This window comes from Panulirus ornatus, chromosome 73 (genome assembly GCF_036320965.1).
Source record: "Panulirus ornatus isolate Po-2019 chromosome 73, ASM3632096v1, whole genome shotgun sequence".
NCBI lineage: Eukaryota > Metazoa > Arthropoda > Malacostraca > Decapoda > Palinuridae > Panulirus > Panulirus ornatus.
In genome coordinates this window covers 14604903-14631472 of record NC_092296.1, presented here as the reverse complement: position 1 = coordinate 14631472, position 26570 = coordinate 14604903, and the positions used below count along the sequence as shown (strand labels likewise).

Genomic DNA, 26570 nt, shown 5'->3' with positions numbered 1-26570 from the left:
TGGTTCAAGAATAAAAAAAAAAAAAAGACTTGGAGAATTTGATGTCAGATTCTCAGTGAAGTGTGTATAACCAGAACCTCTCCAGACGAGAGCAGTTTTCCAGATAAGGTCTAATCAGTTAGTTCTGTATGATTAGGATAACTTCAGAAGGGATTTCCGACATATGAACGAGAATTCCAGTTTCGTAGAGGCAGACTCGGCTATTTGTGTAACGTGCAGTTGATTGTGGAAGTCTGTTAAGTAGTGGAATTGCAAAGCTATCAAAGGATATAGGAAAGTTGTAGGGAGTTTTTCAGAGATATTGGCGGAAATTACGTAGTTCGAGCAACAGATGATGTAAATGAAGTGAAGGAATGCTGTGGTGATTCATCAGAGTGTGAGCAAGTTGGGGTATTTGTTACACAAATAAAATGGGAAAGGCGTACTTTCAAGGACAGAGCCCTGTGCACATTTACTCCATGATGTAAATCACCTTTCATCACCAATCATTACCTTTCCACCACGATCATTAGCTAAATTACCATGATATCATGATAAACAACTTTACGTCAGATCGAGAAGTGAGTTGCCTTAACTTAATTTCAAATCGGTATGAAACAACTCGATGAAGTATTCTGACGAGAACAGATGATAACTTTCTAAAAGAAACATCAAAATATGGGATGAAAAAAAGATAAAACCTCAACTAATTATCTTCCACAAGTATAAATTCAAACTGTTCTCGTCCGCTCTTTTTACAGTATTGGGTGAATTTCCTGTAAATCATGACCATCAACTCTGGCTGGAGATGAGAAAACTTTCTACGTGTCACGTAGACCAACTCTAACGTGGAACATTCCAAGAAAAAATTAATCTAAACCTCATTTATATCATCGATAACCTACAATATTAACAGGTAACAATGAAAAGGCTCATCACTTTTGTTTGTTTTTTCAAAGATTATATTTTTTGTCTACAAATCTACAGATAAGAGTAATGATATTATAGCAACAAGTATTATCACTTGAGAATCAGGTTTGACTTACATTATTGCTATGTAACATGAGTCGCCCAACTCATTTATGATGTCTCATGGTGACCAGCGGCTGTACATTCTGAAGGTGACGATGTGTGCTAAGGTTTCTCAGTGTCATGTGACTCATGACCCTAATGATGGGTGGCTGTTGGAGATATCTTCTTCCTACCGTAAGACTAATTTAGTAAAATTATAGTTTGTCGTTAAGATACAGATGGAGTGCTACTGTTTAACACTCATAAGACATGAAAGGATTGGCGTGGGGGTATAAAAACATAAGCAACGCAGAAACCCTATGACGACAGGTAAAAAAAAGAGAACCATTGACGAGAATACAGACTGTTGGTGTTGGAGCAGGAAAAGAGGTGAGGCAGGCTTCCCTTGGTGGTGGTGCTACAGGAGAGATGAAAAGATGCCCGATTTCATAACGTTCCTGCAGAAATGAGAAGGCGTTATCGAGGTTCTGTAGTGCTGCTGCTGCAAAGGGGATTTGACAGTGCCGAGGTCACGTGGTTGTGATGCAGGAGGGAGGAAGCGATGCAGAGATCCTGTAGTTGTGCTGCAAGATGGAGGAAGCGTTGCTGATGTTCCAAGATGCAACTGCAGGAAGGATGAGTGACCGCATTCACAGCGTGACCTTGATATCGGCAGCTGAATGATGAATGTCATGGCCGTGCTCAGCGTATGATGAAGCCCGCGAAACAAGACACCCTGAGGATGCGTAAGGTACACAGGTCATTCATTCACTGACACCATCTGAGGAGTGAACTAACTGTTGTGAACACCAATGTTGCCGACAAGACAGGCAAGCCATTGTGGCCTGCAGCTCAGAACAAGATGGGCTTTACAGCGACGCATCAGTACAATATCATATTGGTAAAGTCTAATTTTATCATCGCTACATCACGAAACGTCTAATGAAATGTTATCATAGATCGTCACTGACACTCTTAGGTGGGGCACGAACCCCTTGCCCTTCAACGAGTTCTTGATCTCCTAAAATCTTGTAATAAAACTTAATACGTGAGCACTTGCAAATCATGACATGACTCACCAGGATTATGAGCTTCTATCGAAGATGGCCAAGCTAGTCTAGACCCCAGCTTATTTTTTTTTTTTTTTTGTGCCTTGCGTCGCCTGGTGGATGTCTTGGTATCACTCCATATTACACTAACCACATTAATAAGTTTGTATTTTGTTTATTTGGTATTCAGCAAGTCAACCTCTGGGATGCATGGTGTTTACAAGTTCACAGCACCTTTGTCCCCTAGAAAAACAAGCATGTGTTTTTTCCTTACATATGCATCAACTCGCGTGCCTAACATTTCACCTACAACTTAGCTCGAGTAGACGGAATCCGAGATTAAACGTTATCACTGTAATCTATTATCAAGACCTTACCAATGGTGTGGTTACTGTAATCCCTCAACCAGTAGTTTACCTTATTGAAGAACAGACCTCTCTCAACCTGTAGTAGGTTGTAGTAGAGCCACCAACCTAGGGAGGTACATTACCGGTAATACAGGCCTGAGTATGAGGAGAGTTAGTGACCACTGCACAGTGAGCCAGTACTTCACTGGCCATCAAAGTGTCATACTTTTGGCCTAATCCATTTTATCTTTCTACATCACCTTCACGTTGGCTGCTCGTGTTCATTTCACAAGCACAAAATCTCTAAACACACATACACAAGTTACTTGTTCTCTGAAACTAGATTTTCCTGCAGAAAGCTCCCCACAAGTTCCTACCTTTTAGCCAACCCTTGTTGTAAGTAATCGTGAGTAATTATTCCCTCTCTTTCCTGTGTGACAAGTCTCGCTAAAATAGATTTACAGAATTCCTACACTTTGTATAATTTCTTATGCACCCTACAAGTATTAACAGGCTTATTTTACAGGAAATGTCACTTCTTACACTTCCAAGTCATTTCCTCGACGAAATGAGAATATTGTGTTAATCTTCTCAACTGTCTTACAAACTTGGCAAATATTGTTTCCCGCATCATCGCTTTGACTGTGGTATGTTTTTGACACCTTAAAGCATTCTCTCAGCCTTTGGAATTCCAGCTCTCTCAGCAGTGCCAGGTGATCTCGGGCATCTCAGGACTGCCAAATATCTTACCCCTCCCTCAGTTTTAAGAACATATCTGTTCTCTTAAAGGAACTATACAGCAGAGTGAGCAACATCATATATCTCAGCTCTTTTTAGAGCACTAGTTACCTCAGCTCTCTTAGCAGAGTGGGATATTTCGTCTCACTGGTGCCAGATATCTGAGAGCTCTATGTAGTGCTGGGTAACTGCTCTCCCAGCAGCACCCTGTATCCTGTAACCCAGTCCTTTCAGTTAAGATATGGGCATCATCTTGCTCAGCAGCAGCTAGTGGCACCAGCCAGGAATCTCAACTCTGTTAGCTCTTTGAAGAGCATTAAGTACCTCAGCTTTCTCAGCACAGTGGGATATTTCGTCTCGCTGGTGCCAGATATTTGAGGGCTCTATGTAGTGCTGGGTAACTCTGCTCTCTCAGCAGCACCCTGTGTCCTGTAACCCAATCTTTTCAGTAGCAACATGGGCATCATCTTGCACAGCAGAAGCTAGTGGCACCAGCCAGGAATCTCAACTCTATTGGCAAAGTTACCTCACCACTTATTGCATTTCTTTCATGGCCGTCAGGTACCTAAGCTAGGTTTCCATTATCAGGTTTCCATCATTGTAGCATGTCTTCACAATCATTTCTTAGTCTCCATCATCTTCCAAAGCCATTATCATCATCATCCTTGGCCTCCATAGTCTTACCAGGTTTCTGTCATCATCTACATCTCCATTATCTTAACAGATCACCACATTTTCATCATCTTGCCTCAATCATGTTACAAAGTTTCCATCATCTTCTTTGATCTCCATCATCCCAAGTCTATAATCTTGCCAGGCCCTATTACTGTTTGTGAAAAAAATGCAGTTTTCAAACCAATTCAACAAAAATTAATAAATTAATAAAAATAAAACTTTACACTTTTTCTATAAAAAAAAAAAAGCCACAGATCATAGCAAATGACATTCAGAGAGGGTTAGCTAATCATCACCATAAAATAGCAGTCTTTAAGTTAGAAAACTTTGTGGCAGAAAAAGTCTATATTAATACTAAAGGTACTGTATCATAAGGCAATGCCACAAACTGGACCTTTTAGACAGACTATCAAGATTTATTCAGTTTTTGAAAGAGAAAATTGAAGATGAAGTTGGCTAGTGAGTAGAAAAGAGAATTCCCATACAAAGAAGGTTTACCATAGGGTAATGTGTTCATTATTACCAACAGCACTGTTGCTATTAATAGTATTGCAGGCACTATTCCAAGGGATGTTATATTTGTCATATTACTTCTTTTTCTTGAAGATTGGCTATCTATTGTACACCATCATCTAAAGTTGCTGTAAAATGTTTGAAAGCTGCTGTTGACAAGATTACTGATCTGTATCTACATATCTGATGTCCATTCCCTCTGGGAACTTCCTCAAAAGGGTGGCCATGGCAAAAGTCTCCATAACTGGTGAACTCCAATGCCACTTCTTAGCCTTTAGTGCCTCACCTTTAAGGGACCAATGGTAGAAGGCAATTCTAACACTGTTTTCAGAGGCTCCTACCTAATTATTCTACTTAGTGTGTCTACCTAATGTTCCAACCCACTACCTATCTACTTCTACTACTACCTGCCTACTACTGATTACTTCTACTGATTGGCCTGTCAAATCTGGTTTTAATTTCTCTGTACAAATTACTATAGCTACACATTTTACAAGATCAAGTAAAAGATCAGCAATACCACATGTATAACTGAAAAGCATTTACATTTTATATAAAGAGGTAGCAAAACTTTTAGGCATAATTTCTGAAAGATGACTGACATGGGCCCCTCATGTTAAAAATAAAAGTAAAGTGACAAAGACATTAAACATTTTGAAGATAATGTCTCATTACTTTTATGAAGTGATAGGAAAGCCATGCTGAGGTTATATTTGCAAAAGATTGTAATCATGTAACCCCACATGTGTGTAACTATATAATTACTTTACCTCATACTTTATAATAATATTATGTCGGCTAGTTAGCAGCGTATGGGAATGATTGCATTACGTCCCATATGTCATATATTAATTTAGCCATCGACTTGTGGCATCTCTTATTACCCACAAGTCTTCTGTTTTGATCAGCTGTTGTCCTTGTGCATTGTTGTACTGTGTTTCCACATATTGTACTGTGTCTTACCAAAAATAAGGACCTACATGTCTACAAAGTGTGTTTCAGTCATTCTTCAGTATCTTGACTGTACTCAGACCAACATACATGGTGCAGTGTGTAGAATATGAACAAGTTACAGTGCATCTCCATGTGGAACACACTGTCTCATGCTACCCAACCAACCATCTTGTGCCCCATGATTTTTTTTCACTGTGCATTTTATGAGGGTATGCATGTGCAGAGAGTGTTTGTGCTTTTCCTTGAGTGCAGTGTCAGTGCAAGTGTAGAGTTGTGTGTATTGTGTTTCCTTCATGGCTGTCCTGTGGGTACTGGATGGCCCCTCTGTTCCCTGGCTGGTGGCAGCATGGAGCATGCGTCCATTTCTTATCAATTCTCGAGCAGCGCTGCCGCAGCCCCACTCACCTTTCCAACACCCACCATGTGCAATGCAGCACTGCATGGGCAGGAACTCTTCAGCTGCAGACAGATAGAAGGTGAACCTTTTGACAATTTCTACGGTTATCTGAAAAGAGCATCCGAGGAAGTCAATATCTGGAAAAGTCACCACCAGCAGTGTGGGGATACCCAAATCAAGCAAGCGATTTTAATGGGTATCAAGGACGAGGAGCTGGTGCAATGTCTCATCTCCCTTGACACTTCCTTCTCTCTGCAGGATGCAGTGATGATGTGCTGCTCCTATTAGGCCACAAGAAGTGCAACTTCAGCCCTGCGGCTCCCCCAACAGCAGCAGTGAGGGCCATTTCGCAGTACAAAAAGGGGAAGACAAAACCCCACAATGCTATGACTATTTTCCCATCCAGTGCCCTTTGCAACAGCTGCAGTAAGCAGTAAGGGTGGCAGTCATGCTCAGCTACTAAGGCAGTGTGCAACAGTTGTGGCTGTAAGGGCCACTGGTCTCGCATGGTATGGTGCCCTGCTAAATACACTTATATAGGCCATTATGACAAGTGTTGAACTCAAAATAAACGTAAGGGACAGCAAAGGCAGTGTAAGCAGTGCTCTTCCATGAGTAGGGCATGCACAGTCCCTTGGTCAGACACAACAGGACCCTGAACATTGCCTGAGCCATATCAGACACATGAGCTCACCCTTGCGTCCTTGGACTGACTTCCCTCAATCTTTCAGCGTCACCATCACTCATGGTACCGTGTCATCTCATGGATGACTCCTGCCACTGGTGCTGATGCTACTGTTATAGGCCTACATCATCTGCAACATCTGGGACTCTCCCAGAACAACCTCTCCAACATACAATATGATTCATTATAAAGATAAAAAGTGGACTATGGTTGCCATGTGTATTTGTTGGCTGCTGCTGCTATCCTGAAAATGACTGACGAACATAATTTGTTAAAAGAACTGGCACAGGAATATTCAAATCCTCTAATGCTGAAAATCTATGTGCAGATTCTTGTGAGCTCCCAGTGAATTTAGGAAGCAAGGAACTTGGTTTAAAATACATGTCTTAGACTTAAATGCACACGATTAACCTTACATATAAATATATTTTTGCTACTAAGATACTGAGGTGTTTGATAAACATCCAAAATTTCTGTAAGCATTTTAATGAAGATTAAAAATGCCATTTAAGACAGTGGTTTCGATTTAATTCAATAAATAGCTTATTGTTCATTTCATTCCCTAAGTGCAGTTTGGACTTAATTCAATATATAGGTTTTTGTTTGCTCATTCCTTGGAAGATTACAAAAAATCATAATTTGCAGGGACTGAGTGAAACTACCAAAAGCAACACTACTTCTGTAATAACAAAAATAAATTTCTTTAGCATGATACTATTCTACCACAGTAAAGATCCCTACTGTACTGATGGCTCAAAAAGTGTGGTGAAGTTACTGACAAAGAATCATTTACAGAAAACTACTAAAAGATTTTTCTATGTTTACTGCAGAACTAAATGGTATTCAGGCTACACTTAAATCAACTAGGGGGAAAAAATGTACTCCAATTCCCAGAGTGCACTTCAAGACATATCACACTATGATCCAACATATCCCATAGTTCAATAACTCCGAACTGGATTGTCAGATTACACTCAAGCCATCATGAATTAATACATGAAGCTAATAGTCATACCTAGTAATCAACATGCAGCAGTTATACCTCATAATGATTTTCTGGGCAGAATAGATAATCATGATATATGTAAATGGCAAGCTAGATAGGGTTTGGCAGCCTAAAAGACTAACAGTATGGAAGAGAAAGAAAGGTGTTGTATTATGGCCTTCATTTTTCAAAGGGCTTTGTCATTTTGAGCTGAGAACGGGTCATGCTAAATTAACATATGGTCACCTATAAGACAGGAGACCTGTTGCAATATATGACACACAAGAGTAATATGTCCTAACTAGATTCCAAGCCTCAATGAGGGCTTCTGTCTGGAACCGAAAGGAAAAAAGTTATGAAGATCAAAACTGGAGTATAGTTGCCAGATGTATTCATTGGCTGCTGATAATGTCCTGGAAATGACTGACAACCAAAATTTTGGTATCACAATATGCTCAGGAGCATTCATATTATCTAAAGCTCTCAATGAATTTAAAATGAGTGGAACTTGGCTCAAAGTATGTTGCTAGACTTAAATGTGCAGCATCCAATCCTACAAATGAGTATGAGTATGAGCTGCTGATCAATATCCAAGAATTTCTAAACTTTTTAATATAAAAATACAGAAATTGCCATTTATATGAGTAGCTGGGACATAAACTCGAGTAGGTTTTTGTAGGTTCCTTCCCTGAAGGGTTTCTAAGATCAAATGTTACAGGGACTGGATGAAAGCTCTGAAAAACAACACTGCCAATTGACAGTGCACTCCAAGAAATAACACTATAATCCAATGTATCCCATAGTTCGAAAGCCCAAGACTGTGCTGTCAGAATACACTCTTAAGTATTAAAGTGTACAATTCTGCCAGTGTTTTGGACATGTTGGTATCAGTAGCACTGAATTAACAGATGGTGAAGCTAAAAGTTTCATCTATTAATAGGTACATAACAGTCATACCTCACAATGATTTTATGGGTAGAATAAATAATAAGTTTGATGTAAATGGCAAACCTGATAAGGTTTGGTAGCCTAAATGGAGGATAAATAAAGGTGTTGAAGAATGGCCTTGCTTTTCAAGGGGTTTTCCCACTTTGAAAATTCTTTGTGAACTAATGATTGGTCATTTAATGGAAAAAAGACCTGCTCCAATATATGACACCCACAACTGTTATATTATGTTGAAGATATCCAAACTGAATGCCCAGCCTCGATGTGGACTTTTGTCTGGAGAAAAAAGAAGTAAAATATGACACATACAATACCAGAAATAAAAGTATTTGACATTTTTGACACTTAATAATGTAAGAAAAAAAAAATTCAAGGCTAAAACATATAATTTTATATAAACATTCAAGTTTTTAGACATACTTTAAAGGAAACCAAATTATACAATTAAACATAAGTAGTTCACAGTTTTCAAATATCTATATTTAAAAAGCAAAATATATAATTCTATGTAAATTACTTTTTTAATTTTTCTTTTCTATATCCTTTTCCAGCTAAAAAGCCCTGAATAACCATTAGGTTACTTCACATATTCAATTCGCCAAAAGTAACTTGTCTGAATAGAGGTATAGAAGTACTACTACACTATGAGCTGTGGATGAATGGAATAGTCCGACAAGCCTATACTGCACAAATTCACAATTACACATATCCACAAACATGTTGCTTTGATGAAGTGTGTAGGGATAGGATGTTTTTTTGTTGGAATGGGAAAAACTGAAAGTTGCAAGTTTTGGTATATAGTATATCATAATAATGATCTTTTAGGAATAACAGTGGGAGAATGAAGCTTAAAGGTATTACAGTAGAATGTATGCATACTTTGAGTTGAGTAATGCAGAATAGAAAATTGGATGTGTTTTGTGAGTCTTGGTAAAAATATGTAAGAAAAAAGTAATTATTCCTGACTGGGATGCTGTTGAAATTGCCCTAGCATTCTGTTATTAGTAGCTATGATTGGACCAGTGATTCGCCCTGTCACCAGTCAGCCCCTAAATCAGGAAGCTCTGCTCACATCGGCAAGCCCAAGTGTCTCTACTTTTACAGTTAGTAAGCAATATCTTTTGACTGCATTTTGCTAAGAACCATGTGATTTTCATCTCAAAAGAAGTAGTGCATTATTTGACAAAAACATTATGAATACAGTATAAACTTTCACATCGAGAAATGCATATGTTGAGAAATGTAAACTTCCAACAATAGACTCATTTTTTTTTCTGTAATGAATATAACTTTCATGTTGACAAGTGCCAATTTTTACAAAAAAAGAGGCTCAAGTAACTTTGTTCGCTATGAGCATAAATTTCCATAATGAGAAAGGCATAAATTTTATCTTTTACCTCACACTTCAAATCCTTGTTGAAGGACAAATTCAAAAACACAAGTATATTTTCTGTGAAAAATTATGTATTTGGATGACATGCATGTGATAAATGTTTTCACTGTAAACTACTCAAACTAATGAATATATAAGAATGAGATGGTCACTTTAACTGCTATCCGCAAATAATAATAACTGTTGGAGGGCAATTCAGCTGATAAAGCCCCAAAAGTTTTTCATTGCTTTAGGTGTGCCACTGCATAAAAATGGATCGGGAATCACTGTCAATGTGTAGCCTTCATGATGGAAAACATGTTTTATCTCTTATACGGAACCAGAAATGTTTTATCTCTTATATGGAACCATAAATGTCTACCTATCTATCAATCTCTATCTCTGAAACCTGTTCCCTTCAGGAACTCCCTCAAGGGGGTGGCCATGGCAACAGTTTCCATAAATGGTAAAATATAGTGAACTTCTTAAATATGGACTGCTAAAATCAGGGCAGTAACAAATGATGCTTAGCATGCAAGGAAAAATAATACATTAAAACACATGCAGTGAAATTATTGGCAAGATGCACAAATAAAAGTTTTCTAAAATGGCATGACCACATACAGCTGTACATTGATGAATTAGAGATTGGTGAATATCTATAATAGTGTGCCTGTAAAAACACAGGGGAAGAGGCAAACCGTGAAAGCACTAGAAAGATTCAAGAAGCGAGATACTGAAGGATAAGGTATTTCAGATGATATCATGCAGTACAAGTGTGTTTCATGTGAAGACATAAGAGTGAATGATAGGCCTTAAAGACAAAGATCTAACCCAATAAATAATTTTCCTACTCAGAATGTATAACAATAAAAATTCAGAGTACATATGATTAAACAAGGATACAGCAAGAACGTAATTTAATTCACATGAACAGGAACAGTTAAAAGAAATATGAGGGATTTCCAGATAAGTCTTATGCAAACAGCTGATATTTTACCATAATCCTCCTCCTCTAACCCTGTGCTTGCCATAGAGGATTTGGGCACCTGTTCATAGCTTTTAAAAAATTGTGAAACTGCAAGAACCTGATCCAATCCACATGAATTGGATCAGAGTTAAAGGTATTTCTAAATAGACTTTATTATCAAGCCTTTTAAATTTACCATCATTATCCTCATCTACTTCTAACTCATGAAAATTACCTATGCTTGGCCTCGAGAGTTCAGGCACTTATTTATAACTTCTAGAAGGTGAGGGTTTTCCAATGCAGCTGCCACACGTTCCTTGTCATTCAGTTGCTTGTTGATGGCATGTTCTGATGCATGAGTCCCAGGTGTGATGCGTACATCAACTTTAAACCTACAAGTGGACAAAGACAGAACCATACAGAAACTAGACCAGTTCACAAAAATTTGCAGTATATCCACCTGGGTTTTCTACAAAAAAAATGTACAGAACAAAAACTTATATTTCAAAAAGGGTTTATTGGTCATGATTTTTAATACAGTGAATAGTGTAAGGGCAGCAAGGGACAAATGGGAGAGGATATTCTGAAGGACAGCTGAACATGTTAGATGATAGGATAGAAGATAGGATGAGGTAGTATGCAGAATAACAGATTTACAGAACAGTTTTGGTGACAAGGAAGATAATGGTTAAAGCCCTTCATAACTTAGATGAAGTGTGTGAATGGTAAGAGTGGATGAAATTAGAGCTGAATTTATAAGGAAAGCTATTTAGTGTTTGTACTACTAAAGGTGAGGCACCCAAGTCATGGTAAATGCATGTACTGTGCCCTTAATATACGAAAGGCAAGGAAGACAAAAGTGCATGTTCAAACTATAAAGGAAAATACAAATCTACCGAGTATTCTTTAAGGTGTATACGAGAGTGGGTTTCAGAGGGTAGTGGCATGCACAGAACATCTAACTGGGAAGGAGCAGTGTGACTTCAGGAGACTGGTAATTATCTGGTTTTCATTACTGATAACAGATGAGATTTCCATGGCAGTTTTTTATCTTAACACTGCATGGAACAAATTTTTCATCTTTCTCCTTCCAGCATTAAGCTGAAGGAAGAGGTGGGTTGGGAAGTGCTTCTGCTTTGCAATTTTTTACATGGTAGTAAAATAAAAAAAAAAGCAAGCTACAGTATGAATTGTACTGAATTGAAAAACATAAGTGAGAAGAAAAACTTGGGCAAAAAAATCTCTGGTGACCTAAATTCATTTGAAGTGCCTTTAAATTCAGGTCTAGGGAAATCATTAGGCTTTATAATTCACTGGTTTGTTCCCATCCTCAATATTATTTCCAGTTTTGGTCACCCTACCTTAAAAAAGAGAGAGGTGCACCAAGCTACATAGATGATTTCTGGGATGAGAAGCAAATCCCATGAGAGTCAATTTAATGACTTGAATCTCTTTAGCTCAGAAAGGAGGAGGTTAAGAGGTGAGCTGATACAAGAATTCCAAATTATCAAAGTTTTGATGATCTATCAAGCTACCTCAGACTGGATTCATCTGATATCAGGTGTAATAACAGATAAAAACTCAGGACCAAACAATTTATCTATAATGAGGTGAAGTACTTTTTCTTCAAAAGGATTGTTAACATATGGAATGATTTGCAAATACGAGTAGTTGAAAGCAATACTGTATATATGTTTAAGAATAGACTTAAACATATCAATATCGCCTATCCCTGGGGATAAGAGAGAAAGAATACTTCCCATGTATTCCCAGTGTGTCGTAGAAGGTAACCAAAGGGGGCAGGAGTGGGGGGTCGGAAACCCTCCCCTTCTTGTATTTCAATATCTAAAAGTGGAAACAGGAGTCAAGCGGGGAGTTCTCATCCTCCTTGAAGGCTCAGACTAGGGTGTCTGAATGTGTGTTAATGTAACCAAGATGAGAAGAAAGGAGAGATAGGTAGTAGTTTGAGGAAAGATACCTGGACATTCTAGCTCTGAATGAAACAAAGCTCAAGGGTAAAGGGACTGGATCATAAAATTTAGGTTTATAAGCCAAGCATCGGAGCATCTCAGGCTATTCAGCACTCTTAATACAGTTTAGAATATTCTATCTTAGAAATTGGTTTTAACTCAAACAAATGGCCAATTTCAGTTTTGATACAACATGAAGGGAAGAATGAAAAGTATAGGAGAAAAAAATAACCTACATGTGTTTGTCTGAGATCTAAAACTTGACCTTTGCAGCATGGTTAAACATACCAGGGAAAGGAAAATCCCCGCTCCCCACTGCCATTGCTCAAGCCATCACTGATCTACACAATCCCCACCACCACGTTAAGGACCATGTAGAATTTTCTCTTTTTTGGGGGAGGGGGGTGTCCAAGGGTAAAGGGGAAGAATGATTTGGAAGTCCTGGGAGTAAAGTCTGGGGTTGGTGAGAGGACAAGAGCTGAGGAAGGAGTAGCCTACTGTTGAAGCGGGAGTTGTGGGAGTGTGATAGTGTAAGAAAATAAATTCTAGATTCATGAGAGTAAAAGTGAAAGTGGATGGAGAGAGATGGGCGATTATTGGTGTATATGCACTTGGTCATGAGAAGAAAGACCTTGAGAGGCAAGAGTTTTGGAAGCAGCTGCATGAGTGTGTCAGCAGTTTTGGTGCACAAGACCGAGTATCAGTGATGGGCGACTTAAATGCGAAGGTGAGTAATATGGCAGTTGAGGGTATAATTGGTGTACATGGGGTATTCAGTGTTGTGAATGGAAATGGCGAAGAGCTAGTGGATTTGTGTGCTGAAAAAAGATTGGTGATTGGGAATACCTAGTTTAAAAAGAGAGATATACACAAGTATATGTATGCGAGTAAGATAGATGGTCAAAGGGCATTATAAGATTATGTCTTAATTGATAGGCATGTAAAAGAGACACTTTTGGATGTTACTGTGCTGAGAGGGGCTGCTGGTGGGATGTCCAATCACTGTGATCTTGTGGAGGTGAAGGTAAAAATTTGTACAGGTTTTCAAAAAAGGAGAGAGAATGTTAGGGAGCAGAGAGTGGTAAGAGTGAGCGAGCTTGGAAAGGAGACTTGTGTGAGGAAGTACCAGGAGAGATTGAGTATAGAATGGCAAAGTAAGAGCAAATGATGTGAGGAAAGTGGATGAGGAATGGGATGTATTTAGGTAAATAGTGATGGTATGTGCAAGTGCAAGAGATGCATGTGGCATGAGAAAGGTGGGAGGTGGGCAGATTAGAAAGGATACTGAGTGGTGGGATGAGTGGGAGGTGGGCAGATTAGAAAGGGTACAAGTGGTGGGATGAAGAAGTAAGGTTGTTAGTGAAAGAGAAAAGAGAGGCGTTTGGATGATACTTGCAAGGAAGGAGTGCAAATGACTGGGAGATGTAGAAGAGAAAGTGGCAAGAGGTCAAGAGAAAGGTGCAAGAGTTGAAAAAGAGGGCAAATGAGTGTTGGGGTGAGAAAGTACCATTCAACTTTAGGGAGGATAAAAAGATGTTTTGGAAAGCGGTAAATACCATGCTTAAGACAAAAGAACAAATGGGAACATCAGTGAAGGGGGAAAGTGATAACAGGTAGTGATGAAATGAGGGAATAAAGTGAGCATTTTGAAAGTTCACTGAATATGTTTGATGATAGAGTGGCATATGTGAGGCATTTTGGTTGGGGTGGTGGGCAGTCAGAGAGTCAGGGAGTGGTTTGGTTGAGATAGAGAAGAGGTGGTGAAAGCCTTGCAGAAGATGAAATCTGGCAAGGAGGTGGGAGCAGATAGTACTGCAGCTGAATTTATTAAGAAAGGGGCTGACTGTTGATTGGTTGGTAAGAATATTCAATGTATGTATGGATCATAGTGAAGTCCCTGAGGATTGATGGAATGCATGCATAGTGCCACTGTACAAAGGCAAAGGGAATTAAGGTGAATGTTCAAACTACAAAGGCATAAGTTTGTTAAATATACCTATAAAATTGTAATGGGAAGGGATTATTCGAGAGGGTGAAGGCATGTACAGTGATTCAGATTGGGGAGGAGCAGTGTGGTTTCAGAAAAGGCAGAGGATGTGTGGATCAGGTGTCTGCTTTGAAGAATGTGTGAGAAATACTTAGATAAAAAGATGGATTTCTATTTGGCATTTATGGATCAGGAGAAGGCATATGATAGAATTTATAGAGATGCTTTGTGGAGGGTATTAAGAACATATGGAGTGGGTGGTAAGCGCTTTCGTACAATTACAATGTCAAGTATGAGTACAGACAGACTGAGCCAGCATATAATATACCAGCTGCCACCGGGAGAGGCAGGCAAATGAATAAAGAAACAAGTGAAAGGTTTACAGTATGGTTACCCTCAACGTTTTCACCTCTCTTATGTTACAAACTGAGGTGGACCTATGTTCTGGGAAACATATTTCTATTTTTTCACTTGTGAGGTTATCTAATTCACATAAACTAAATTTTTTGATTTATATTACTAATCTCTGCTATATTTGACAAGAGATGATCCAACAATACTTCAATCCAATAATGAGTTCCTCTATGTGAAAACAGCATTACTCCAGTCAATTAGATGACCAAAATCTCATAAAAAGAACAAACTGCATTAGATTCTTGACCATACTTAACATTATTTTATGTTGTTTAAACTCTAAGACTCTACCAGTTTGTACACACAACTTTATGAGCAGTACAAATTTCTTTTAAGACAATATTATTACTGCTGAAAACTACAATAATATAAAAAGCTTTTTACAAAGTAGGAATATTAAGCAAGTTCTCACAATAGGGTAATGCTGATAACTCTTTGTTGACAAATGGTTCTATCCCTGACTTAGTTTATATTCTTGCAAGAAAGTCCTTTTGTAGTGTTCATCCTATCAAGGAGAAAGTTGAAAGTAAATGTGAATAAAAACAATATTAATAGGCTTAGCACTGCAAAAAGAGGCAGGTTAGTTTGGGAGTAAGTTTCTATCTGCATCTCCAATGCCTGTTCCCTCGAAGAAGTCCCAACAAGGGGATGGCCATGGCAAAAGAGTCTCCACTTATCCCTAACATGCCTCCCTCACACACACAATTCTACATTCTCCCATCATTCCCCTACTGCCAGTACTCTTCTACTCTGCTTCCCCATGTCATGGATAGTCTCCCTCTCACACCAACCCCTTTAATTATACTATCATACACTCTCCTTGTAAACTCCATCTTGTATTCTTTCCACATGCCTAATCCACCATAAAGTATTATGTTTCACCCACTCTACCACTACACATTTCATTCCCTTAGCAATCCCTGCTATAACAAATCTCTCTTACACCCCCTTATTTATTTCTTCATTTCACCTAGTCATACCACATGCTCCTCCTAAACAGCTCATTTCCACAACCTGGATTCTTGACCTCTGTGACTCATTCCATGTCCATATTTTGGCAGCTTACGGTCGTCAGGGTTGGGAGGATCAAACTATCCCTTGTTTGAACAGAAAATATTTGGAGGAAGTGAAGTGTTGAGGATACCTAAGAGTGGACATGGCAGCAAATGGAAACAGGTGTCATAGCATGAGTGAGAAGTCAAGGTTCTGGAATGTGTGAAAATGGTGATCACTTTCTTGGATGAAAAAAATAGGTATGTTAGAAGGTATAGCAGCCACTACAGTGTTCTATGGATGCAAGGCATGGGCTATAGATGAAAATGTACATAAGAGGGTGAATGTTTTGAAAATGACGTGTGAGGACAATATGTGGTGTGAGGAGGGTTGATCAAGTAAGTAATGACAGGGTAAGAGAGAGGTGTGGTTGAGGGAGCTGAAAAGTGTGTGCTGAAATGATCTGGACATATGGATAAAATAAGTAACAACAAGTTGGCAAAGAGGATGCTTGTGTGAGAAGTGGAGGGGACAAAGAGAAGGGAGAGACATAACTAGAGAAGGAGTGATGCAGATTTTGAGTGCTTGGATCCTGCCCAAGCAGGAGGGTGAAAGATGTGCATGGAATACAGTGAAATGGAACAATATGGGATACAGGAGGTAACAACCTGTCAATGAACTGACAGGAAATCCAGGGAAAGGTTATGTGGGGCTTCGTTGTAGGCATGGATGCGAGTAAATGAGGCCTTTTTTTCATCTATTCCTGGTGCTACCTCATTAATGCAAAAAATAGCAAACAACTGTAAAAGAAAAGAATATAAAGCTAGTTTGGTGCAAAAAAAAAAAAAAATCCGACATGAATTGCTTACTTTCAACATCAAATGGACAGAATCAGCTAATCTGGGGCATGCATACAACAAGAATGTCAAATTTAATGAAGTAGTAACCAGTCCTTTACTTGCAGTTTGTAACATTCGAAATTTGAAGTTAGATATGGTTAAGTATAAAAAGAAGAAATATGACTTTTTTATAGGAATGCTACTGCAACGTATAAATACACTTAGTACTTTACCAAACTGAACAATGAACACACCTAGGTGGTAAAGCCTGTAAAAGCTTCAGACGGATGCTGAGCCCAATGAGGGAAGCCATGCTACAGTGTGGGATGGTGGGAGTGAAGTGAACCATTACTGTATTTTCAACATCACTGACCTCACACTGTTTTTCTTCCACCTAAGGCAGGGAAGTTGGCATAAGTACATTATCTAAAAATTAAACCTTAAGACCTGTTCATAAAAAATACACAGATTTTATTCAGAAAGCAGTTACAGATCATCAGCTCCCTAGACAGAAATCATATCTGAGTAATGATTACAAATATTTTTGTAACTAGAAAAAATAAATCTATATGAAATAGAAACTATACTATGCAAATGATCCATATCTTCTCTTATCTTTATATATCCTAACCAAAAAACACTTGGGTTTCACAATCATACATCAGGCTTCTTGCATACTCTAGGCTTACATTTTTTCCCATTCAGTTGGGCTTTCAGTGTACCAAAATTTTTCTCCTTTGCATGACTGCTTTCATCTTCAGTTTTCACACCATCACCCTTACTTTATTTCTTACTTACTATTTCCTTCCTGCCTTTTATCTTTAAAAAGCAACTGCAATGCTCAGGAAGCTAGCCAAATCCACCAGTCAGGACATAGGTTAAAAAGCAACTGCAATGCTCAGGAAGCTAGCCAAATCCACCAGTCAGGACATAGGTTGCAAAAAGTGTAGCTATGTGTGCGTGTCTATGTGCAGACAGTTCATGGCAAATGAGTACTAAGTGTGTGGTGTCTTTATTATGGTAGTTGCATTATGGGCATGAAGGGTCTTGGAAACACTAAAATGGGGTTTGCAGAGTTGTAAAGATGGGTAATGTCCAGAGTGTAGATGGAAAAGTGTGACGTATTTGTCTATCTGGGGAGTGTGGCTTCTGATGGTTGTATGTCTGGTGGGCTAAAGTTTTAAGACTGAGTTGGGAGAGCTTTTGTTTAGTGCCTGTCCAATTATTTCAGGGTGTATATACATATACATATATCTTTCTTCTTCTTTCACACTATTCGCCATTTCCCATGTTAGCGAGGTAGCGTTAAGAACAGAGGACTGGGCCTTTGAGGGAATATCCTCACCTGGCCATCTTCTCTTTTCCTTCTTTTGGAAAATTAAAAAAAAAAAAAAAAAAAACGAGAGGGGAGGATTTCCGGCCACCTGCTCCCTCCCCTTTTATTCGCCTTCTACGACATGCAGGGAATACGTGGGAAGTATTCTTTCTCCCCTATCCCCAGGGATAATATACATATATATATGTGTATATATGTATATGTGTTACTGGTTTTGATGCACAAGACCGGGTTATAGTGATGGGTGATTTCAATGCAAAGGTGAGTAATGTGGCAGTTGAGGGAATAATTGGTATACATGAGGTGTTCAGTGTTGTAAATGGAAATGGTGAAGAGCTTGTAGATTTATGTGCTGAAAAAGGACTGGTGATTGGGAATTTTTTTTTTTTTTTTTTATACTTTGTCGCTGTCTCCCGCGTTTGCGAGGTAGCGCAAGGAAACAGACGAAAGAAATGGCCCAACCCACCCCCATACACATGTATATACATACGTCCACACACGCAAATATACATACCTACACAGCTTTCCATGGTTTACCCCAGACGCTTCACATGCCTTGATTCAATCCACTGACAGCACGTCAACCCCGGTATACCACATCGCTCCAAATCACTCTATTCCTTGCCCTCCTTTCACCCTCCTGCATGCTCAGGCCCCGATCACACAAAATCTTTTTCACTCCATCTTTCCACCTCCAATTTGGTCTCCCTCTTCTCCTCGTTCCCTCCACCTCCGACACATATATCCTCTTGGTCAATCTTTCCTCACTCATTCTCTCCATGTGCCCAAACCACTTCAAAACACCCTCTTCTGCTCTCTCAACCACGCTCTTTTTATTTCCACACATCTCTCTTACCCTTACGTTACTCACTCGATCAAACCACCTCACACCACACATTGTCCTCAAACATCTCATTTCCAGCACATCCATCCTCCTGCGCACAACTCTATCCATAGCCCACGCCTCGCAACGATACAACATTGCTGGAACCACTATTCCTTCAAACATACCCATTTTTGCTTTCCGAGATAATGTTCTCGACTTCCACACATTCTTCAAGGCCCCCAGAATTTTCGCCCCCTCCCCCACCCTATGATCCACTTCCGCTTCCATGGTTCCATCCGCTGCCAGATCCACTCCCAGATATCTAAAACACTTCACTTCCTCCAGTTTTTCTCCATTCAAACTCACCTCCCAATTGACTTGACCCTCAACCCTACTGTACCTAATAACCTTGCTCTTATTCACATTTACTCTTAACTTTCTTCTTCCACACACTTTACCAAACTCAGTCACCAGCTTCTGCAGTTTCTCACATGAATCAGCCACCAGCGCTGTATCATCAGCGAACAACAACTGACTCACTTCCCAAGCTCTCTCATCCCCAACAGACTTCATACTTGCCCCTCTTTCCAAAACTCTTGCATTTACCTCCCTAACAACCCCATCCATAAACAAATTAAACAACCATGGAGACATCACACACCCCTGCCGCAAACCTACATTCACTGAGAACCAATCACTTTCCTCTCTTCCTACACGTACACATGCCTTACATCCTCGATAAAAACTTTTCACTGCTTCTAACAACTTTCCTCCCACACCATATATTCTTAATACCTTCCACAGAGCATCTCTATCAACTCTATCATATGCCTTCTCCAGATCCATAAATGCTACATACAAATCCATTTGCTTTTCTAAGTATTTCTAAGTGATTGGGAATACCTGGTTTAAAAAGAGAGATATACATAAGTATACATATGTAAGTAGGAGAGATGGCCAGAGAGCATTATTGGATTACATGTTAATTGACAGGCGCGCGATGAGAGACTTTTGGATGTTAATGTGCTGAGAGGTGCAACTGGAGGAATGTCTGATCATTATCTTGTGGAGGCGAAGGTGAAGATTTGTAGAGGTTTTCAGAAAAGAAGAGAGAATGTTGGGGTGAAGAAAGTGGAGAGAGTAAGTGAGCTTGGGAAGGAGACTTGTGTGAGGAAGTAACAGGAGAGACTGAGAACAGAATGGAAAAAGGAGAGAACAAAGGAGGTAAAGGGAGTAGGGGAAGAATGAGATGTATTTAGGGAAGCAGTGATGGCTTGCGCAAAAGATGCTTGTGGCATGAGAAGCATGGGAGGTGGGCAGATTAGAAAGGGTATTGAGAGGTGGGATGAAGAAGTAAGATTATTAGTGAAAGAGAAGAGAGAGGCATTTGGACAATTTTTGCAGGGAAATAATGCAAATGACTGCAAGATGTATAAAAGAAAGAGGCAGGAGGTCAAGAGAAAGGTGCAAGAGATGAAAAAGAGGGCAAATGAGAGTTGGGGTGAGAGAGTATCATTAAATTTTAGGGAGAATAAAAAGATGTTTTCGAAGGAGGTAAATAATGTGCATAAGACAAGGGAGCAAATGGGAACTTCAGTGAAGGGGGCTAATGGGGAGGTGATAACAAGTAGTGGTGAAGTGAGAAGGAGATGGAGAGAGTATTTTGAAGGTTTGTTGAATGTGTTTGATGATAGAATGGCAGATATAGGGTGTTTTGGTCGAGGTGGTGTGCAAAGTGAGAGGGTTAGGGAAAATGATTTGGTAAAAAGAGAAGAGGTAGTAAAAGCTTTGTGGAAGATGAAAGCTGGCAAGGCAGCGGGTTTGAATGGTATTGCAGTGGAATTTCTTAAAAAAGGGGGTGACTGTATAGCTGACTGGTTGGTAAGGTTATTTAATGTATGTATGATTATCTCGGAAAGCAAAAATGGGAATGTTTGAAGGAATAGTGGTTCCAACAATGTTATATGGTTTTGAGGCATGGGCTATGCATATAGATGTGTGCGCGCAGGAGGGTGGATGTGCTGGAAATGAGATGTTTGAGGACAATATGTGGTGTGAGGTGGTTTGATCATGTAAGTAATGAAAGGGTAAGAGAGATGTGTGGTAATAAAAAGAGTGTGGTTGAGAGAGCAGAAGAGGGTGTTCTGAAATGGTTTGGGCACATGGAGAGAATGAGTGAGGAAAGATTGACCAAGAGAATATGTGTCAAAGGTGGAGGGAACAAGGAGAAGTGGGAGACCAAATTGGAGGTGGAAAGATGGAGTGAAAAAGATTTTAAGTGATCGGGGCCTGTACATGCAGGAGGGTGAAAGGCATGCAAGGAATAGAGTGAATTGGAACGATGTGGTATACCGGGGTCGACACGCTGTTAATGGATTGAACCATGGCATGTGAAGCGTCTGGGGTAAACCATGGAAAGTTGTGTGGGGCCTGGATGTGGAATTATATGGGAAGGTTTTGACTGAGAGGGTGAAGGCATGTACAGAGCATCAGATTGGGGCAGAGCAGTGTGGTTTCAGAAGTGGTAGAGGATGTGTGGATCAGGTGTTTGCTTTGAAAAATTCTTTTTATCATTATTTTGCTTTGTCGCTGTCTCCTGCGTTTGCGAGGTAGTGCAAGGAAACAGACGACAGAAATGGCCCAACCCACCCCCCATACACATGTATATACGTACACGTCCACACACGCAAATATACATACCCATACATATCAATGTAATCATATATATACACACACAGACACATACATATATACACATGCACACAATTCACACTGTCTGCCTTTATTCATTCCCATCGCCACACATGGAATAACATCCCCCTCCCCCCTCATGTGTGGAAGGTAGCGCTTGGAAAAGACAACAAAGGCCCCATTCGTTTACACTCAGTCTCTAACTGTCATGAAATAATGCCCGAAACCACAGCTCCCTTTCCACATCCAGGCCCCACAGCACTTTCCATGGTTTACCCCAGACGCTTCACATGCCCTGACTCAATCCACTGACTGCATGTCGACCCCGATATACCACATCGAACCAATTCACTCTATTCCTTGCCCGCCTTTCACCCTCCTGCATGTTCAGGCCCCGATCACTCAAAATCTTTTTCACTCCATCTTTCCACCTCCAATTTGGTCTCCCACTTCTCCTCGTTCCCTCCACCTCCGACACATATATCCTCTTGGTCAATCTTCCCTCACTCATTCTCTCCATGTGCCCAAACCATTTCAAAACACCCTCTTCTGCTCTCTCAACCACGCTATTTCTATTTCCACACATCTCTCTTACCCTTACAGTACTAACTCGATCAAACCACCTCACACCACATATTGTCCTCAAACATATCATTTCCAGAACATCCACCATCCTGCGCACAACTCTATCCATAGCGTGGGCCTCGCAACCATACAACATTGTTGGAACCACTATTCCTTCAAACATAGCCATTTTTGCTTTCGGAGATAATGTTCTCGACTTCCACACATTCTTCAAGGCTCCCAAAATTTTCGCCCCCTCCCCCACCCTATGATTCACTTCCGCTTCCATGGTTCCATCCGCTGCCAGATCCACTCCCAGATATCTAAAACACTTTACTTCCTCCATTCAAACTTACCTCCCAATTGACTTGACCCTCAACGCTACTGTACCTAATAACCTTGCTCTTATTCACATTTACTCTTAACTTTCTTCTTTCACACACTTTACCAAACTCAGTCACCAGCTTCTGCAGTTTCTCACATGAATCAGCCACCAGCGCTGTATCATCAGTGAACAACAACTGACTCACTTCCCAAGCTCTCTCATCCCCAACAGACTTCATACTTGCCCCTCTTTCCAAAACTCTTGCGTTTACCTCCCTAACAACCCCATCCATAAACAAATTAAACAACCATGGAGACATCACACACCCCTGCCGCAAACCTACATTCACTGAGAACCAATCACTTTCCTCTCTTCCTACACGTACACATGCCTTACATCCTCGATAAAAACTTTTCACTGCTTCTAACAACTTGCCTCCCACACCATATATTCTTAGTACCTTCCACAGAGCATCTCTATCAATTCTATCATATGCCTTCTCCACATCCGTAAATGCTACATACAAATCCATTTGCTTTTCTAAGTATTTCTCACATACATTCTTCAAAGCAAACACCTGATCCACACATCCTCTACCACTTCTGAAACCACACCGCTCTTCCCCAATCTGATGCTCTGTACATGCCTTCACCCTCTCAATCAATACCCTCCCATATAATTTACCAGGAATACTCAACAAACTTATACTTCTGTAATTTGAGCACTCACTATTATCCCCTTTGCCTTTGTACAATGGCACTATGCAAGTATTCCGCCAATCCTCAGGCACCTCACCATGAGTCATACATACATTAAATAACCTTACCAACCAGCTAACAATACAGTCACCCCCTTTTTAATAAATTCCACTGCAATACCATCCAAACCTCCAGCTTTCATCTTCCGCAAAGCTTTTACTACCTCTTCTCTGTTTACCAAATCATTTTCCCTAACCCTCTCACTTTGCACACCACCTCGACCAAAACACCCTATATCTGCCACTCTATCATCAAACACATTCAACAAACCTTTGAAATACTCACTCCATCTCCTTCTCACATCACCACTACTTGTTAGCACCTCCCCATTAGCTCCCTTCACTGGAGTTCCCATTTGCTCCCTTGTCTTACGCACTTTATTTACCTCCTTCCAGAACATCTTTTTATTCTCCCTAAAATTTAATGATACTCTCTCACCCCAACTCTCATTTGCCCTCTTTTTCACCTCTTGCACCTTTCTCTTGACCTCCTGTCTCTTCCTTTTATACATCTCGTACTCATTTGCATTTTTTCCCTGCAAAAATCGTCCAAATGCCTCTCTCTTCTCTTTCACTAATAATCTTACTTCTTCATCCCACCACTCACTACCCTTTCTAATCAACCCACCTCCCACGCTTCTCATGCCACAAGCATCTTTTGCGCAAGCCATCACTGCTTCCCTAAATACATCCCATTCCTCCCCCACTCCCCTTACCTCCTTTGTTCTCACCATTTTCCATTCTGTACTCAGTCTCTCCTGGTACTTCCTCACACAAGTCTCCTTCCCAAGCTCACTTACTCTCACCACCCTCTTCATCCCAACATTCTCTCTTCTTTTCTGAAAACCCATACAAATCTTCACCTTCGCCTCCACAAGATAATGATCAGACATCCCTCCAGTTGCACCTCTCAGCACATTAACATCCAAAAGTCTCTCTTTCGCACACCTATCAATTAACATGTAATCCAATAACGCTCTCTGGCCATCTCTCCTACTTACATATATATACTTATGTATATCTCACTTTTTAAGCCAGGTATTCCCAATCACCAGTCCTTTTTCAGCACATAAATCTACAAGCTCTTTACCACTTCCATTTACAACACTGAACATGCCATGTATACCAATTATCCTCTCAACTGCCACATTACTCACCTTTGCATTCAAATCACCCATCACTATAACCTGGTCTTGTGCATCAAAACCACTAACACACTCATTCAGCTGCTCCCAAAACACTTGCCTCTCATGATCTTTCTTCTCATGCCCAGGTGCACATGCACCAATAATCACCCATCTCTCTCCATCAACTTTCAGTTTTACCCATATTAATCTAGAATTTACTTTCTTATATTCTATCACATACTCCCATAACTCCTGTTTCAAGAGTAGTGCTACTCCTTCCCTTGCTCTTGTCCTTTCACTAACCCCTGACTTTACTCCCGAGACATTCCCAAACCACTCTTCCCCTTTACCGTTAAGCTTCGTTTCACTCAGAGCCAAAACATCCAGGTTGCTTTCCTCAAACATACTACCTATGTCTCCTTTTTTCACATTTTTTCACATATGAGCCTACGAGGAGGATGAGCACTCCCCGCGTGACTCCTTCTTCTGTTTCCCATTTTAGAAAGTTAAAATACAAGGAGGGGAGGATTTCTGGCCCCCCGCTCCCGTCCCCTCTAGTCGCCTTGTACGACACGTGAGGAATGCGTGGTAAGTATTCTTTCTCCCCTATCCCCAGGGATAAAGAATTTGAAGAATGTATGTGAGAAATACTTAGAGAAGGAAATGGATTTGTTTTTTTTTTTTTTTTTTTTTTTATACTTTGTCGCTGTCTCCCGCGTTTGCGAGGTAGCGCAAGGAAACAGACGAAAGAAATGGCCCCCCCCCCATACACATGCACATACACACGTCCACACACGCAAATATACATACCTACACAGCTTTCCATGGTTTACCCCAGACGCTCCACATGCCTTGCTTCAATCCACTGACAGCACGTCAACCCCTGTATACCACATGACTCCAATTCACTCTATTTCTTGCCCTCCTTTCACCCTCCTGCATGTTCAGGCCCCGATCACACAAAATCTTTTTCACTCCATCTTTCCACCTCCAATTTGGTCTCCCTCTTCTCCTCGTTCCCTCCACCTCCGACACATATATCCTCTTGGTCAATCTCTCCTCACTCATTCTCTCCATGTGCCCAAACCATTTCAAAACACCCTCTTCTGCTCTCTCAACCACGCTCTTTTTACTTCCACACATCTCTCTTACCCTTACGTTACTTACTCGATCAAACCACCTCACACCACACATTGTCCTCAAACATCTCATTTCCAGCACATCCATCCTCCTGCGCACATCTCTATCCATAGCCCACGCCTCGCAACCATACAACATTGTTGGAACCACTATTCCCTCAAACATACCCATTTTTGCTTTCCGAGATAATGTTCTCGACTTCCACACATTTTTCAAGGCTCCCAAAATTTTCGCCCCCTCCCCCACCCTATGATCCACTTCCGCTTCCATGGTTCCATCCGCTGACAGATCCACTCCCAGATATCTAAAACACTTCACTTCCTCCAGTTTTTCTCCATTCAAACTCACCTCCCAATTGACTTGACCCTCACCCCTACTGTACCTAATAACCTTGCTCTTATTCACATTTACTCTCAACTTTCTTCTTCCACACACTTTACCAAACTCAGTCACCAGCTTCTGCAGTTTCTCACATGAATCAGCCACCAGCGCTGTATCATCAGCGAACAACAACTGACTCACTTCCCAAGCTCTCTCATCCCCAACAGACTTCATACTTGCCCCTCTTTCCAAAACTCTTGCATTTACCTCCCTTACAACCCCATCCATAAACAAATTAAACAACCATGGAGACATCACACACCCCTGCCACAAACCTACATTCACTGAGAACCAATCACTTTCCTCTCTTCCTACACGTACACATGCCTTACATCCTCGATAAAAACTTTTCACTGCTTCTAACAACTTGCCTCCCACACCATATATTCTTAATACCTTCCACAGAGCATCTCTATCAACTCTATCATATGCCTTCTCCAGATCCATAAATGCTACATACAAATCCATTTGCTTTTCTAAGTATTTCTCACATACATTCTTCAAAGCAAACACCTGATCCACACATCCTCTACCACTTCTGAAACCGCACTGCTCTTCCCCAATCTGATGCTCTGTACATGCCTTCACCCTCTCAAT

The 26570-nt window shown here is 40.3% G+C and overlaps 1 protein-coding gene across 1 annotated transcript in view; it reads right to left on the bottom strand.

Moving 5' to 3' along the window:
• Window positions 1-917: 917 nt before the first annotated feature.
• LOC139748229 (uncharacterized) overlaps window positions 918-26570 on the bottom strand; it is an 86540-nt gene continuing 60887 nt past the window's right edge. The window contains exons 5-7 of the mRNA XM_071661088.1: window positions 17081-17220; window positions 10859-11015; window positions 918-1726 (exon numbers count right to left, since the gene is read on the bottom strand). Coding sequence (XP_071517189.1) covers window positions 10859-11015; window positions 17081-17220 — 297 coding nt within the window. The 3' untranslated portion in view covers window positions 918-1726. The remainder of the gene's footprint in view (window positions 1727-10858; window positions 11016-17080; window positions 17221-26570) is intronic.